This window comes from Halichoeres trimaculatus, unplaced genomic scaffold, assembly GCF_033239565.1.
Source record: "Halichoeres trimaculatus isolate MK-OKI-2021-1 unplaced genomic scaffold, fHalTri1.1 fHalTri1_scaffold_22, whole genome shotgun sequence".
Lineage (NCBI taxonomy): Eukaryota > Metazoa > Chordata > Actinopteri > Labriformes > Labridae > Halichoeres > Halichoeres trimaculatus.
In genome coordinates this window covers 20186411-20202497 of record NW_027437200.1, presented here as the reverse complement: position 1 = coordinate 20202497, position 16087 = coordinate 20186411, and the positions used below count along the sequence as shown (strand labels likewise).

At 39.2% G+C, this 16087-nt stretch overlaps 2 protein-coding genes across 2 annotated transcripts; one reads left to right on the top strand and one right to left on the bottom strand.

Annotated features, from left to right (window-relative positions):
• Nucleotides 1–64: 64 nt before the first annotated feature.
• nelfa (negative elongation factor complex member A) lies at nucleotides 65–8269 on the bottom strand. Its single transcript, XM_074662429.1, has 11 exons — nucleotides 8029–8269; nucleotides 6234–6405; nucleotides 5856–6017; nucleotides 5534–5623; nucleotides 4927–5054; nucleotides 4763–4832; nucleotides 4578–4666; nucleotides 4354–4462; nucleotides 3680–4008; nucleotides 3482–3581; nucleotides 65–1106 (listed from the first exon to the last, which is right to left on the bottom strand). Exons 1-11 carry the CDS (start codon nucleotides 8236–8238, stop codon nucleotides 922–924), a joined length of 1644 nt encoding a protein of 547 aa, XP_074518530.1. The 5' UTR covers nucleotides 8239–8269; the 3' UTR covers nucleotides 65–921.
• An 882-nt stretch (nucleotides 8270–9151) lies between these two features.
• Nucleotides 9152–13272, top strand: nicol1 (NELL2 interacting cell ontogeny regulator 1). The gene is made up of 4 exons (XM_074661940.1): nucleotides 9152–9307; nucleotides 9512–9644; nucleotides 10835–10923; nucleotides 12305–13272. Exons 1-4 carry the CDS (start codon nucleotides 9221–9223, stop codon nucleotides 12374–12376), a joined length of 381 nt encoding a protein of 126 aa, XP_074518041.1. The 5' UTR covers nucleotides 9152–9220; the 3' UTR covers nucleotides 12377–13272.
• The last annotated feature ends 2815 nt before the right edge of the window (nucleotides 13273–16087 follow it).

Genomic DNA, 16087 nt, shown 5'->3' with positions numbered 1-16087 from the left:
CCACGTTTAAAGTCCCTTAAATCACCTTTTTTCCCTTCCCTGCTGCCATGTGATTGGCTGATTAGAAAATAGTGTTAAACAGTTGGACAGGTTGTGCCTAATAAAGTGGCTGGTGAGTGTATTTCACTCTGTGTCTTGAATGGATAATAAATCAGAGTTTCTCAAATAAATTAACTTTTCCTCCATAAAGATGAGACTTCATAAAATTTTCCCTTTCTGGGCCAAAATGTTTGAATCCTGCTTTAACGCGTCTTGTCCTGTTCATGCAGAAGAATTTCAAAAGCCCTCACAGACACATCATGATGTAACAGAGGTGTGAATGTACAGACGATCCCAAAAAGGAAAGAAGTTTCTGGAATCTGTTGTCTCTTTATTTTCTTCCTTTCTCTTTGAAAAAAGGATGAAAAATGTTCGACATCTACCAGAACGCTCTGGACACAACTCGACAGGAACTTTTTTTACCCACAGAATTGTTTCTTTTCCACATGACCATGACTCTGCTCTGGAAGGCTGGAGAGAAGCTGTGAAAGTCACATTCACACAGAAAAATACAGACAGCTCGTCTCCTCTCCCCCCAACACGCCACATGCTCAGAGTACAAATGTTGAGAAGGTACCCGCCGTCAGAGTAACTGGCATATGATAACCTGTCACCTCTCCTGAATAAAGAGTCATTCAGAGGTGGTTTAAAACAGAAACAAGAAGGAAAAGAACCAAAGAAAAGTACAGAAATGTTCTTCAGAGTCCTGCGTTTTGGCGGTGCAAGAAAAGGGAGAAACTTTCTCTCCTTCGCGGCGTCTCACCAACCCCCTGCTCCGTTTGGCCCAAATGTGTATGCAAATAGGTGAACGTGTGTAAACATGTTTATTTGTGTGACATGAAGATGAAAGCTTGCGTGTGTGACTCGGAGCGACCCAGCGCCTCAGGAGGTGTTGGTGATGGGTTTGTATTTCTTGAGGCGTGTCCACTGTCCTGTGGAGTAGTTCATTTCGAACACTGTGTCCACCAGCATGGTGGTGCTGCCGGTGCCGTCGGCTTTGGGCAGGACCTCCGTGTGCTCGCTCAGCTTGATCTGGATGATGTCCCCCTGCTCCGGGCACGGGTTCTCTGTCAGACGCAGAAAAACGGTTATTAGTGGAGCTGGAATCACCACAGACCTTTAATTCTTCATTTTACCAAAAGTTTCCATGTGCACTGTAAAAACTAGGGGTGCACTGATCACAATTTTCTGGACTATCACCGATCTTCAAAAAGCCTGACCTGCCGATACTGATTTTTATTTTTTTAACTGACAGCATATCCCTTCAATGTTTCAGTCTTATTTCATTGAAAATTACTAGGGATGCACGATATTAGATTTTTGCCGATATCCGATATGCCGATATATCGAAACCCCTTTTGACCGATACTGATACCAATAATCACAAGTTTGTTGTTTTTTTCACTGTAAAGAAAGCTAAGTCTATCCTGTACTGGAACTTATATGTTACTCTTATTGTGACGGTCTTATTTGTTTAAGAAACACACATGAAACAAGACAAAAAACGTTTGATTTTACCATAAATAAGAAATGTATTATTTTTTCAAACTCAAGACATTCAGTATTGAAATACAGAAAAATAATTTCTTTAGATCACATGAACTTTAAATGAACAATGCATTTTTAAACAAAACCAAGTTGCATTTGATTATTTTAGAGCTACTGTAACAACCTGGTGACAGACACAGAGCTCTGCAGTGCAAATAAATGAAGTGCTACATTTTATTTAAGGAGCTTATTTTTCAGATGGAAAATAATAATAATCCTAACTGAATAGCATCTTATCGGCTGTGACTATCGGCAGAAATTTTCATATCTGCCGATACCAATATTGTGCCGATAATACCCTGCATCCCTAAAAATTACTGAACAATACCTGTGAAACAAGACAATCTTTAAGTTTTAACTTAATCAACCAATAAAGTGTCCTGAGTTTTAGGTCTCAGAGAAAAAATGGCTGGCTGTCAGACCTTCCTGGAGGAATATAAGATCAGTTTCATATGTAAGGATGGGACGATCAAAATCTAAGAAATCTAGGAAATCTAAGAAGTGTTGGTCTTGTTTAGTTTCTTCTATTAAGAAATCGTTATCTCAAGAAACCTTTGAGCAAATTTCTCTTACTCTAATGAGAATTTTTGTGTAATTGAGGCATCATTTTCCTCTAAAAATCTTAAAATCTGACATTTTTGTGGACTTTTCAGATGTACTTGGCTCAGATTTTGTCTCATAAAACATTTTTTTACTGACATATATATCTTATATCCTCTAGTGCTTTTTTGCTAAGAGCAATACCTGTTTAATATATCTCATTAAGTGCAATATTCTGTTTTTACATTTTCAAAACTATGTCAAAAAACTCCAGAGAACTTAATTTTAACTTTCAGTTTATCACAAATTGAGCAAGTTTCTGTGTTTTTTTTTCAAAATTTGTGACTTGTGAAAAAAATGGTTCATGAGAATTCACACAGTGTAAAGTCTGTAAAGCTCCTAAACCCTCAGAACACAGGAACAAAACACTTTCAACTGCTGCATATCTCTTCACTATCCTCCAAAAACTGAGTCAAAAACTCTCTGCCAACGGCCTCTAAATTAAATTCAAATGTTTTCACAAGAGCTGGCACGACATGCTTGTTTCCTGATTCGATTCTTTTACATTTTTTGTGGTGCTGTTTCGATTCAAATTGCAGTTCCTCAATATTTCCGATTCTGAGTCGTCTAAAAACACCAGACTCTAAAGATGTAAAGAGGTTTAATGATGATAATGATGTCTACAGACTATATCAGGTGCTATATTTTCCCCAAAATGCATGATCTGACATCACGCTGTTAAATAGTTGAAGAAAAACATTTCGCCCTCTACTGGAGAAAAGTGGTAACATTTTTCTAACCAGGTTATAAACAAAGACTGAAATGAAGGATTTAAACATAAACAAAAATCACAGTTTAAACTTACTTGAATTGAATTCTTCACCTCCCAACTCTGTTTTTTCTTTACATCAAGATACACATTGTGTCTACATCCTCTGGATCTAGCCTGACAGTAGGTAGATTTCTTCAGAAAACGAAGAAGTAATTGACCCTAAATCTTAAACGTGTTGTCTTTGAAAAAAATTAGTTTTTAGTTTCTTAGAAAAAGCAGTAGAAAGGTCATTTCTCTGTTTGTCTGGTAACTGTTGTTTGGATCATAAACAAACCTTTAAACTGTGACATGTTGGTGGGCTACACTTCCACAGGAGCTCACAGGTGCTCCACTTTCCTGCTTACATAAACTTTCTTTGTGCTTCAGGCTTTTCTCTGCTCTCACTGCCCTTTTGTTCAAAGACTGGTTAGACCTCTGTGTCACTGTGACAAGACAAATATTATTCCTAACAGGAGACGTGAGCTGAGGCTGCTTCAGACAGAAACTGGACACCAGTCTGAGTGTGTGTGCGTGTGTGTGTACCTCTGGATCCAGCCATGAAGCCCAGGATGAGAGCTTTCTCCGGTCTGGTGACTTTGTTGGCCGTCTTGAACATCTCCTGTGCGGCGTACATCTGGTCTCTCTGAGGAGGAAGAAGGAGGAAGAAGGAGGAGTGTGATGATGAATAAAATCTGATTCAGAAGTTTTGTTATGTCGGTGTCGCTGTGAACTCCTCCTCACCGTGAGCGACAGGTTCTTCTTGGGCTGTGGCTGTGGAGGCGTAGGCGTGGGCGTCGGGGTCGGGGTCTGAGGTGTGCTGGGAGGCTGGGTGGGGGTCTCTGGTTGGCTGGCGGTCGCTGCCGCTGGGGGCCCGTTGTTTGCAGGGGTGGAGGCCGGCGTGCTGGGGGACGTGGGGGTTGCGGGGTTGGCCGTGTTGCTGGCGTTGTACATCGGCGTCCTCTGTTTGTACTGGCCCGGTAGGGTCGCGTTGGCGCCTGCGCCTGCTGTCGCTGACTCCTCTGGTTGACGGGCCGACTGCAGCGTTTCCCGCCCCGAACCGCCGGCATTAGCTTTAGAGGACGGGAAAAAAACACAGTGAGGTTCTGCAAGTCGCCGTATTCATTAGCCACGCCCCTAATTACCCAATACATGATGGCGGAAATGGAGGAAAGTTAGCTAAAGAAACACAAATCCCTGCACCGCAACCACAAAATTTAAGCTTAAGCAAAATAGTCTTTTTAGCGGTTTGCGTTCCTTAGCTTCTGGATGCTGCCTCAAGTGGACACTTCTGGAACTGCAGTCGTTTTTTTTTGCACTTTTGTATTTACTTCTTAAAAATAACTCTACTTATAACACTGAAATACAACAACCTGAGACACTTGTGTGGCCTTGGGGGTTAAGTCTAACAAGCTAACCTGGCTGTGCCTCGGAGCTGGGAATGTAGGAGGAGGAGGGCACCATGCTGGGTGTAGCTGGTAGGTAGCTGGTGGAGGGGAGAGGGTTCTCGTTCAACGCCCCCAATTTCTGCAAAGTCAGCACAAAGTCACATTTAAAGGAGCGGGTTGAGTGAGACGAAACAGGATTATCAAGACTGTCAGAGTGATGTAACAGGAAAAGAAAAGCACGCTGAGTCCAGCACCTGTGCAGACACAAGGCCGGCAGCGTAGTCGGGCGTCGTGTTTTCCACCACAGCTTCTTCTTTGGCTGCTTTCTCTCCAGCCTCCGTTTCTATGGCGAGGGAAGAGAGGAAATCTCATTTAGGAATCAATACAAACACACTCTGTGAGCTGGTCAGGTAGACGTGAACTGGGATGGGAGTTTTACCCAAAGTCTTTCTTCTCCTCTTTGCTTCTCTTCCAGCACCGACCATGTCCAGCTCTGAAATGTCTAACAGCTGCAGAGGAGGAAAGCAAACCCACACAGAATATTTAACAAGAAGAAAGATAATGAAACACAGTCCTGAGAGACGATGCAGGTGCATGAATTACCTTCACTCCTCTCTCCTTCCTGAGGGGCGTCCGTGGGGGGGCGATGGGTGTGCGGTTACTGGGAGGGCTGAACATACTGGGAGCAGTGGGGCTGCGGAACGGCGCTTTGGGAATCCCCCTGAGAGGAGCTGAGAACAAAATAAAGAAAGATGTCAGAAAAGTTAGGGCTCGGAACAAATAAAAGATTAAAGAGGGGGTATCAATTAAAGAGGGGGTATTCGGCTTCCTTATATTTTTTTAACATGGATACAAGTAATGATTGTGTGATGATGTCATCACACAAGGATGAGGTTCATGACCCCTCGGAGGAGCGTACCTCAAACACCACGGTCTAGTTGAGCAGACCTCCACAGAAAAGGGGCTTTGTTAGCAGGGATTCTTAAAGAGACAGCAGCCTAAAGTAAGAGCTTCAGACAGAGGCCAAAATAAAAGTTTTCTAAAACACTTGAGTGGGAAAAATGAGGATTTTTCAATCTACTTCAGTGATATAAAGCTACTATAGGGGCACCAGAGGGACAAAGTAAAGTCTAAAAAAGGACAATACCCCTCTTTCAAGATTTGATGTTTAAAAAATACAGGGGGGGGGGAGAAACAATCTTTAACTCACTTGTCGTGTCAATCTTTTTAACCAGTCCTCTCCCTTTGGCGTGGAAAGGAACTCCAGCTGTCTTCTTTAGCTGCTGGGCCGTCTCTGTGGCTGGAAAAAGAAAGTAAAAAAAGAAGATAAAGAGCTGTAGCAAAACAGTTTTATGCATAAACTAAGCATATTACCAGTTTTTCTCATTCTTTAAAAACCTTTTTTGTCTCTTATAACTTGTGTGTAGTATGTTACTTTGTTTTTTTTCTGATAAACTGCTACATCAAGAGCATTTCTCCACTAGCCAACAACACTTTCCTGTAACCAAATCTTGCAAAGTGAAGAGACTTACACTTCTGTAGCAGCTCTGCCCTGAGGGTGGCGCTCTTGGGCTTCCTCTTCAGCTGAAAATGTTTGACTGGGGGTGTGAGGGGTCCCACCAGGGTGGTTAGAGCGCTCTTGTTCAGATACTGGCACTCCAGAGGAAGCATGGCAGACGCCTCGCACTCGCCCACTGAGCAGTAGAGACAAAAAATAACTCCATCAGTGTCAGCTGCTCACTTTGTGTGTTTATAAAAGAGAATAAATATACTTAAAATCGCTCATAAGAAACCACATGTGAGCAGTTTAAGCATTTCCATAGCTAGCTAAGTGAAACCAAAACTCAGTCAAGTGTAGAGACATTTGATTTTTGTGCAATCAACCAGGAGTCAGCCATCGCACACTCTACCTTTCTCTCTCAGTTCTCCAAGAATATCCTGCACATTTGGGTTCTGCTCCTCCAAGTCCAAATTTAGAGATCCAGTCTCCGGGAAGGACTTGAGGATGTCTGCCACCATCAGCACCCAGGGCTCTGAGTCCACTGTAGCCAGCTGGATAATCTCTGAAAGGGCCTCCTTCATCTACACCCAGACAAGAAAAAACAGCATTAGTGAAACCACTTTAAGAAGAAAAAAATGAGCTGAAAAAGTTTTTTTTGTGTGTTTTGTAAAACCCATTTGAACACACAAGGCACCACAGGAATGAGTCACCTTTTAACACTCCACTAGTGCTGACTTTTAGAAGGACAAAAGAGCCACCTGCTGACTGTTCAACAAACTACTGTTTAAAGATTTGATTGTTCCACTTCAGTACAAAAAAATGAATACTATGTCAAACTCTCAGGGAAATATGACCATGTAATTACTTACAACAAAAACTGATCTATACTTTGATTTACAGCTGAAAATAATAATTAAAAAACAACATTAAGATAACTTTTTTTTCCTTCTTTACTGTGGTTTTAGATTTGCATCTTACAATGCATCACATTTCAGATACTATCCCAAATGGTTTATTATTTTGTTTTATTTTTGGAAAAGCACACGCACCTTGCTTTACACTTGCTTACTTTAGTTAACATTTCACTTTTTTGTGGTGGACCTTTGAGTTGAAACTGATGACTCAAAGCAAATAGAAAAACTTGCTCAGCAATGGGGACCATAAAAAACATCAGGTGTTAATGAAATGTAAAGTATTAAAACTTATGTAGTGTCATATAGGTTTCCAACTGTTTTAATATGATCCCTTTTGTTAGTACTGAGTTAGTACAATACATTTCTGATTGGTTCAACCACATTAGCACATCATTTTTTCCCCCTTTTAAGTAATGCTTGTAATGCTAGAGTTAACCTCTATCTGTACAACTTAGGGTAAATATAAAAAACCCAATAATCTTGAAATACAAACTGCTACACAAAAGCAGTTGTTATTTATACGTCTCTAAGTAGACCATTGTATCAAACGTCAGTTGCTAACGGCTAAATTATAATTACTCGTTCTTTTGCTGTGGTAACATTAGCCATAAAATTGGTGCAGAACGACGTTACAGTGTTTCCTCTCATATTTACATGTACGTATTGAGGTTAATCATTATATTTGTCGTGTATGGACATAAATTTGGAGTTTCGATACTTCCGCAGTAATTTTAATGTGTTTAACAAACTGCGTTAGCACGGACGTAACCTGGGTAGCGGATAACTGTCGTTCAAACACCTTAACAGTTGACCTGTTTGAGTGCGCGTGCTGGTACCGCCCTCCCGCCTCTGTTAGCTGTCTCGTGCCCATCCCACCATAATGTCTGTTCGAACGAGAACCGCCAGGCTAACTTTAACCGCTGCAGCTAGAAAACGACTGAAACGCTATTAATGGTCGGCTCAAGTTGGTGTTTTTCGCTTCAGAACCTTAACTTAACTCCGTTTAAATGCTTTTCTTTTACATCTGAGGTGAAAGTGTCAGGAGAAGTCGCGCTAAAGTGTTTAACGTTTGCGACATGCACTGTTGCCACAGATAAAAAGCTAACTCCAGCTAACCTGGTGACTAGCGCTGTTTTGCTAATCCATCGGCAACTTGAGACATTCAAACGAAGAGGGTGCGCTGACTTGGAGAACCACACGGGATTTTTCGGGTTGTTTCTGTGCTGTGTGTTTAAGTTTGCTTCTCCCTTACCTGTCAGGCTAACAGCAAGCTAATGCACAGCAACTCACCTCGTCAACGGTCCGCCGGGGAAGATGCAGCATCCCGAGCAGCAGTTTTAGCTTCACTGGTGGCGATAAGCTCGAAAAGCAGAGCCGAATATTGTCTATTACGGACACAGTGAGCAGAGAAGCGATGCTCGGTGGCGTCCAGAGCTCGTCTGTTGATCCCAGTTTGTTGTGAAGCCACAGGCCGGTGTCGCTGTCCTTCATCGACGCCATCTTGGAAAAAGAAGTGTTTTGAGTTCGGGCATTTTAACGGGCTACCTAAGAAAACAGTCAGGACCCCGCCCACACTGGGAAGGGGGCTATTTATCAACTTTAAAGCATGAAAAATCTCCCATATCAAAATGGCTTATATCACCTTTATGACAGAGTATATAGATTTGTTAGTATTAAGAGATTTTTTTATTTCTATTTTTTAAGTTATTACATCACAACAGGAGAATGTAATTTGAGGAGAATATTTGTGTAATGTTATGCAAATAAAGTCCTACCAAACCGAAGTCATAATTTTAAGGGGTTAAAGTTAGGGAAAAAATATGTATAATAACTTCATCTTCGATAACGAAATAATTTTTGTCGCTCAAAAGTTATAGTGAAATAATAATACTCATCAATAGCTTTGGTTGATACCTCTACTTGAATAATCTCTAGGTTTTTTAAATTTTATTCTATTCTAATATGACCCGTGTACTCTTTTATGCACCTGGAAGAACTTGTTTGAAGAGTGTATTTGACAATGTTTGTATCTTTTGTAATAAAAAAATACAGTTCGAAAACTTTTCCTTTCATTCTCATTTTTAAAGTTTACATGTACATCATTCATGGCACAAACTGCAGAAATAAACATGACATTTGGTCATTTATTCACTCTGTTATAACAGTTAGGAATACAATTTAATATCACATTAAAGCAAGACTAATAACACTCTTAATTGGGAATAGAATATGAAATACACTATTGCTTCACAATTATAGTTTAAAAAGTACAAGTGGGAGAAAATTTCAAACACTTGTTTGGTAATAAAAAAAAATGTAGGATTAGTAATTAATAGTACGAAGTAATATATTAATGGTATTTTCTACACATACTGGATGAAACTGGGTTCGGGGAAAATTTGTTTAAACCTTTATTCTGAATTTTGACACCGGAAGTCTTGATTCCAGTCCCAAAAAGCAAAATCTCAGATGGGCTCCACGCATGCGCAGTCCTTTATTCGACATAAAACAATCCTTGGTGGGCATCTCGCGCGTATCTACTGTTCGTCCTATTATCGATTTATTCACGGTAGGTTGACATTCAGTTTCTTAAATATACATTATTTTTTCACAGCAGACTGTGTTTCTAAAGAAAAACATTATTTACCGATGAAAACCGGAATATTTGATCTACAAAGCCGACCAGATTTAATTCCGTGACGGTCATGTTTGGACCTTTGTGCGGCATTTTAAGCACAGAACACGTTTGTAAATAGTTTTTCTTATTTTACAGGTTATTGAAGACAGCATCACTATGGCATACAGTGGATATTTGCAGGCAGCGATGCTCCTGCTGACGGTCCAGCTCCTCTTCCTCGGTGCAGCTGATGCGGATCAGGAGACTGGGACTGTCATTCCTGCTGAAAGTAGGTGGACTTAAATAAATGAAATTTGAATCCATCCACCCAGTTAGTGGTTTGATTTTTAATGTTTGTAAGATGCTAATTTGTTTGCCACCGCGATGTTTTCTTTGATCACATGACAGCAGGTCCCAACAGAGCTTGGAATAGTAGGTCATGCTAATTAGTGTACACATCACAGCATGAAAATGGGTCTGCACGGCTATTTTAAGACTCATTTATCATTTGTACCACGTGCAAACAGTGTCGACGATAAAGGTGTGTTCTTTTATGGACAACATTGATTTTTATTTCAAATTTGACCTCTGTGACCAAGCCCTCTGCATGGTTAAATCCCTGTTTTAAAGTCTATGGATGTCTATATTTGTAAATAACAGAATCAACTTGATTTAATATTTCTTATAGAGAGCTGATTTTGATAGTTGGAGCTAGCTAGTTCCACATTTTCTTACTTTTCTAGCAAGTGGGTAAGCCATTACAGGTAATTTTAGCATTTGGCTAATGCCTTACTGATTTAGCTAGCAGTAGTAGTCCACTTTTGTGTGTTCTTGCTAGTGATTAGGTCCCTACAGCTAATGTGAGCATTAAGCTAATTCCTTGCCGAGTTACCCAGCTAACAATGCCATACGTTAACGTAACCTTTAGCTTGATAAAATTACAGTTGGCTAACATTATTTATAGCCAATTATCACAACAGTTTGCGAAGCATTGATACCTTTCATATCATATCATAAATCAAATGTTAGTTTAAGCTAGGAGGTGGTTAAACCTTAACGTTAGCCGTTGTCAAACGTTAGCTTAAATAAGTTATTAAATATTGTTCTTGAAATCTGCCATTTTTCAATGAAAAAGCAATTTACTATCTCAGTGATTATAGAACAAGCAAATCTCTCTCTGTGTAGCATAATATACCAGTGACTAAGCTTTTTAGTTGTGGTGTCAGAGGAAAATAGCGACCATGTTAGCCTAACTTCATCAATTTAATGTAAGAGTTTGGCACCACCAGCCCATCTTGGCTCGTCTAGTTTCTTTATTTATTTTGGTTTAGTAAACCTTAGGTATATATTGCTGTGTGCCTAATTGCTCCATAATGAATTTTATAATGAATTTTATAATGAACAAAATAAATCCACATGAACCAAGAAAAGACCATTCATGTATCTATTCACTTCCTTATTCCTGCCCCTCATTCCCAGGTCGCCCATGTGTGGACTGTCATGCCTTCGAGTTCATGCAGAGGGCACTGCAAGACTTAAAGAAGACCGCTTTCAACCTTGACGCCAGGGTAGGCGAAGGACTTCCAAAGTCTTTTTGTTTTCTTGTCAGAAGCTTTTGTTTGAGTAGTGCTCTCGTCTCGTGATATCAAAGTGTTAAGTGTTTGTGATTCACCAGATGACGAGTCTTTGATGAAACAATTTGTCAACGGTTGTGACTTGATGGTTGAACAAGAAGTTCTGGACAGGATGAGGATGGCTGGACTCATTTAGTGGAAGCTCTTATTTAACCTATGTAGTGTTGAGTGAACAGTGGTGTGTCATATTTTAGATGTTTATTCACCTCCTCTATTTAATTTTGCATCGTTGTTTCTACATCTAAAAACTGTATTGCCAAGATCGCTTTATTGCCCACACCTTTCAGGTCTTAAAACAGGAAGCTGAGTTAAAAAGGGGTTTTAAGGTGTTAAGATAATTTAAAGCAAAGAAAGTATGTAGTAAGTATTGTAAGACACATCAGTATGAATTTTTATCTCCTCCAGAAAAATCTTAGCTTTAAGCAGTGAGAGATAGGCGAACTATCTTTTTCTTCCAGTGGGGGCGCCAAAGTAAACACAAACCAAAATTCCTACCAATGAACATGCTAGCTAATATAAATGCTTGATATGTGACAAGACAATAGCAAACAACAAAAAAATGATGAGTTAAGCTGCAAAACCATATTTAGGAATTATTTCAAAAATGTGGGAATGTTTGCAATTTTTAAAAATTTCTAAGTTGTTTGAGTTTTTTGCCAATTTAAAGAAAAAGCCAATTTTTTTTAAAATAACATTATCGTTTAATTTTTTTTAGCATTTTTTTAAATCTCAAAAAGAGATAAGTTGCAAATTTTGCAACTTTTTGCAATTTTGAAGTGATTTGTTATTTTTGCAAATTGACATTTAAAGGCGGATCAACTTTTCTTGCAGAACTTTTAACATTTCAAAATTGTTTGAAACTTTTGCAAGTTTTTGAAATGAAGAGATTTTTTTTAATTGCAGTTTCTTTGAAAATGTGCAAAAATGTCATTAAAAAAAAAAAGAATTGCACATTTTTGTAAGTTTACAATATTTCAGTTTTAAACTTTTTTGCATTTTTTTAAGTTTAAAATTTTTTCAAATTTATTTTAAATAAAAAACTAAGACATTACATGTACAATTTAATAAATTCTAAGAACTGCTCATTTAGATCAATGCTTTAACAATGCATTGAATTTTTTTTTTTTACACTTTATGGTCTTATTGTGAAGATAAAGCTGATTTTGTGGCCCCACAATGACTTTAATCCAGGTGAGCTGAGACAAAATGGCTCCTACTAAACTAAAGGTTGCAGTCCCCTGGTATAGAGTATAAGACACATGGGAAATCTTCAAAGCTAGCTTCATACAAACATTTTCTTTTTTGTCCTTTCCAGACAGAGACGCTGGTGCTGAGGGCAGAGAGGAGGGCTCTGTGTGACTGCATGCCCACCAACTCACTGCGCTGAACTCCAGGACACTTCCACCTGCTGTCACACACTGAAAACAACTCTGCTCTAAACCTCTACTCATCTAACTTATCCACACGACGGGCACTTTATTTTATTTTCTCTCATGTCGGCGTCGAGTGAAACTTTGATTTGATTTCATGCGTCATGAGGCACGTCATTTCTTTGCCTTATTCGGGACGACTTTTATACCACTGATGTTTGAACTCACATCACGTTAAAACCATTACTCATGTGTCTCTTACGGAGCTTGAACTATTTTTTGTACATTTTTTTAGTATTTGACTGTAAAATGTAGATACAGTAGAATGCATCGGTAAATTAACGCGTTTGAATGTCTTGTGTGAGATTAATGTTTACGATGATTTTACACATCAAACTGTAGCATCATGTGTAATTTGTTTGACAGCTCAAATACTTTAACACCACTTTAAACTAGTTCAGCTTCCTCCGGACAGAAAATGAGTTAAGAAAGCTATTTCACTTTACTTTACTAAAGTTCTGTGGGACTAAAAATATCCGCATTTATTTCTGTTTAGGCCACAAAAGCGTTCTTTTAGGTCTCGATTTAGCACAGCACTGTAGCATGAATTTTCAGCACTTTTTGTTAACCTACTGTTAATATAGATTGTATGTATAGATTATGTATATGTACACGGGTACATGTAATTACAGACTTTGTTCTCTGTCTGACAAACGTGTATGCAAGTGTCAGATGAACTGCAATAGGAGCAGGTGAAGGAGCCTTGGAACAGTGAGGCTAGCTAAAGAAGTAGACGTTATAGAAATAAGATTGTCTCATTGTTGCTTGTTTATGAATCGTGTACTTTGTAAACATTATGTCACAAAGCTCCATTTATTGTCTTAATGTTGTACCAATAAATAAAAACAATGAACGTCCTGCTGCTGTTTATTTTCGAACATGGTAGATCGTCTGTGACCTTAAAACAGACCCACATCCACATTCATTCAGATATTCATAACAAAGTGTGAGGTCTCACAGCTCGGCTGTAGGTGTAGCACCAGGATGACGATGTGTAACAAATGTGTAAATATTTTTACTCCTACAAAGACTGAAACTATTAATCATTGTCATCACAGAACTATTAGCTTAATATATTTTAATTTGAGAGCTGTTTTTTTTAAATAAATAAACATACCAATACCCTACTTTCAGCATTTATTGCTCTGAATCATATTAAAATTACAAATATGCATCAAAGTTCAAAGGAAACAGTATTTGAGAGTCAGTTTAGAAACGTGGTTAAAAACCAAACAGTTTAAGCTGAACGGATCCTTCCGTCACTTTTTAGATCAGGTACAAGTGTTTTAACAAGCCTGCATTTTTGGGGATTTAAAGCCACAGTAAGGAGTTTTACTGATGCATCTTTGACGCAACTCAAGCTAACAGAGTTAAAGGCCCAATTTCTCCTCCCTTCATATACGAAAATGTAGCTGCCCATTTAAACAATGTTACCGTCACTGCCCACATACTTCCATACGTCTTTTACGTTGGCACTGCAGTTAACCAAAACATCCACCAGAGGGCAGCCCAGAGTCAAAAGTTTATGACAACAAAACTCACTAACAAGCATGACAACTATGGAGGAGGTATTGCTAATGTACCTCTTACATAAGAGACAAAAAGAAGGCAGTGGTTAAATACATTGCGAAAGTTCCGCAATTGTTCTTTCTTCTTCGTGTTGCACTAAACCCTTGTATCGGGTCATAACAGCAACACTGCCCCCACGGTTTCCAGTGGTACTGCTCTGTTTGGTCCGTATCCTTAAGCCCACATCATCTTTTGGTGAAATCATAACATTACACCTATTTTAGGGAAAAAAACAACACTAACAACAAACTATAGAGAACTCATGACCGAGTTTAGTTCCTACACTTATATGGTCTTACTTATCCCAAATAGCAAGGTGAATTAAATATGCACACCAGACAAAAGCTCAGGTCTTAAGAGGCTAAATTAAGGCATGAAAAGCGCACACACAAATAACAAAAAAAAAAAAGATGTAAAATTTTTGGCCTCAAGGGGCACCAACACCAAAAACCACTCATGCACATCTACAAGAATTTAGAGTCACCAGTTAAGACAAGGATGTCTTAAAACTTGGGACGAAGCCAAAGTCTCAAAAACATTAAGGTCTTAGTGGCTGATTTAGCCACACCCCAAATCTATAAAAATCACCGGGAGTCGAACCAGGAAATTTGGTACCAGTGCTAACCACAGCAGTTTGGTACATTTGTCCTCAAAGGTTTAAAAAAATACGATAAAGTTATGATTAAACACATTTAAAGCTCCGGTGAGAAATTTTTAGTTTGTGCTCCTTGTGGACAAATTATGCTAATTTTGTCTTGTACACAGGTAGGTATTCTAACGTGCTTTATTTGGCCACTTACTTCAAACTTTTGCCATTGAAAATGTAGAGAAACAATACTTAGGTTGTCACTCAATTTACCTGACACCTACCCCCACCTGTGGTTTTAGACATCAAAAATAACTGTATGCAATGAAATATCTGGGTCCCTGATGGTCTAGGTTGTTATTTTAGGTCATGTAGAGATTTTGATTTTAATAACAGCCTGTTTCATACATGGCTAAAAAAAACTCACAGTAGCTTTAAAATGAATAAAAATGATGTTTTTGCTCTACAGAAGCTATTACCAATTAAACTTGATTAACAAATTACAGGAAGGTTATTTTTTTATAGCATTTGAGGCTTAATGATCCAATCATTCATTAGATTTTACAAGAAAAATACTTTCAGAAACAGCCAAAAACTTTAAGGAAATGTAAATACATGTGTCTAAGAGGTGATATTATGTTAAGGTCCTGCTGTTTGAGCTGACCTCATCCCCTCCTACACGGACACACCTCGTCATCTATCTACAAGGATTACAGCATTGAGGTAAAAAAAGGTGCAATACCCTCATGTCCACCAGCAGGGGGAGCTCTAAGTAAAGGCAAGCAGCCAGCAGTGTCGCAGCGATGCAGCACTCTTCACAAGCTCCTCTCCCTGTATGGTTGTTAACGCAGACAGGATGAAATGCTGTGAACAGAGAGCAGAGGGAGTGAACTGACAGAGCTGACAGAAAACAAACCATCTACTCAGGACACGTCTCAGGCAGCTGTAACACAGGTTTTATCGGAAGAAGTGTCTAAGAGGTTTGAGCACGCAGGAATACCAAACATTTGCTGAATCACTCTGAAAAAACCCTTGTTGTTAAGCAGCCTCCACTTTCTTTCTCCCTCCGTCTCCCACTCCCACTGGCTCGCTTCTCCACGAGGCCTTTCAACTTTTCTTTCATCTGCTCCCACAAAAGCTGACTGAACCGTTCCAGCTGTTTGAAACCCTCCAGCAGGGGGCAAGCAGCAGTAATCCTCGATATTTCCTTCCCGTTTTATCCTTCAATCTTCCCCAGGCATTGATTTGACCTTGGCACAAAAGTTTGCTCGGCGCTGAAGTGTGGGAGTTTTTTTTTTTTAACATGGCAGAGGGAAACTCAGCCAGGTGTTTCTGAATAATTCAGTCATGCACCAAAGACTGCATATGGATGTAGATTTTCTTTTTAAAATACCCTCCAACTGTGATTTCCCAACATTTCATACACTCAACAGTCCTACCTGAATAACTTTAGCTCTCACAAGCTAACATTGAACTAAACATCTTGACTGTTTTACTTGTTTTAAAGCTTGTT

Excerpts from the sequence above, each read along its gene's own strand:
- nelfa (XM_074662429.1), bottom strand. The coding sequence starts at position 8,238 with ATGGCGTCGATGAAGGACAGCGACACCGGCCTGTGGCTTCACAACAAA. Across the intron at positions 6,406-8,028 it reads CCCGGCGGACCGTTGACGAG|ATGAAGGAGGCCCTTTCAGA; the intron begins GTGAGTTGCTGT and ends GTCTGGGTGTAG. Across the intron at positions 6,018-6,233 it reads TGGAGAACTGAGAGAGAAAG|TGGGCGAGTGCGAGGCGTCT; the intron begins GTAGAGTGTGCG and ends TCTACTGCTCAG.
- nicol1 (XM_074661940.1), top strand. The coding sequence starts at position 9,221 with ATGCGCAGTCCTTTATTCGACATAAAACAATCCTTGGTGGGCATCTCG. Across the intron at positions 9,308-9,511 it reads CTATTATCGATTTATTCACG|GTTATTGAAGACAGCATCAC; the intron begins GTAGGTTGACAT and ends CTTATTTTACAG. Across the intron at positions 9,645-10,834 it reads GACTGTCATTCCTGCTGAAA|GTCGCCCATGTGTGGACTGT; the intron begins GTAGGTGGACTT and ends CCTCATTCCCAG.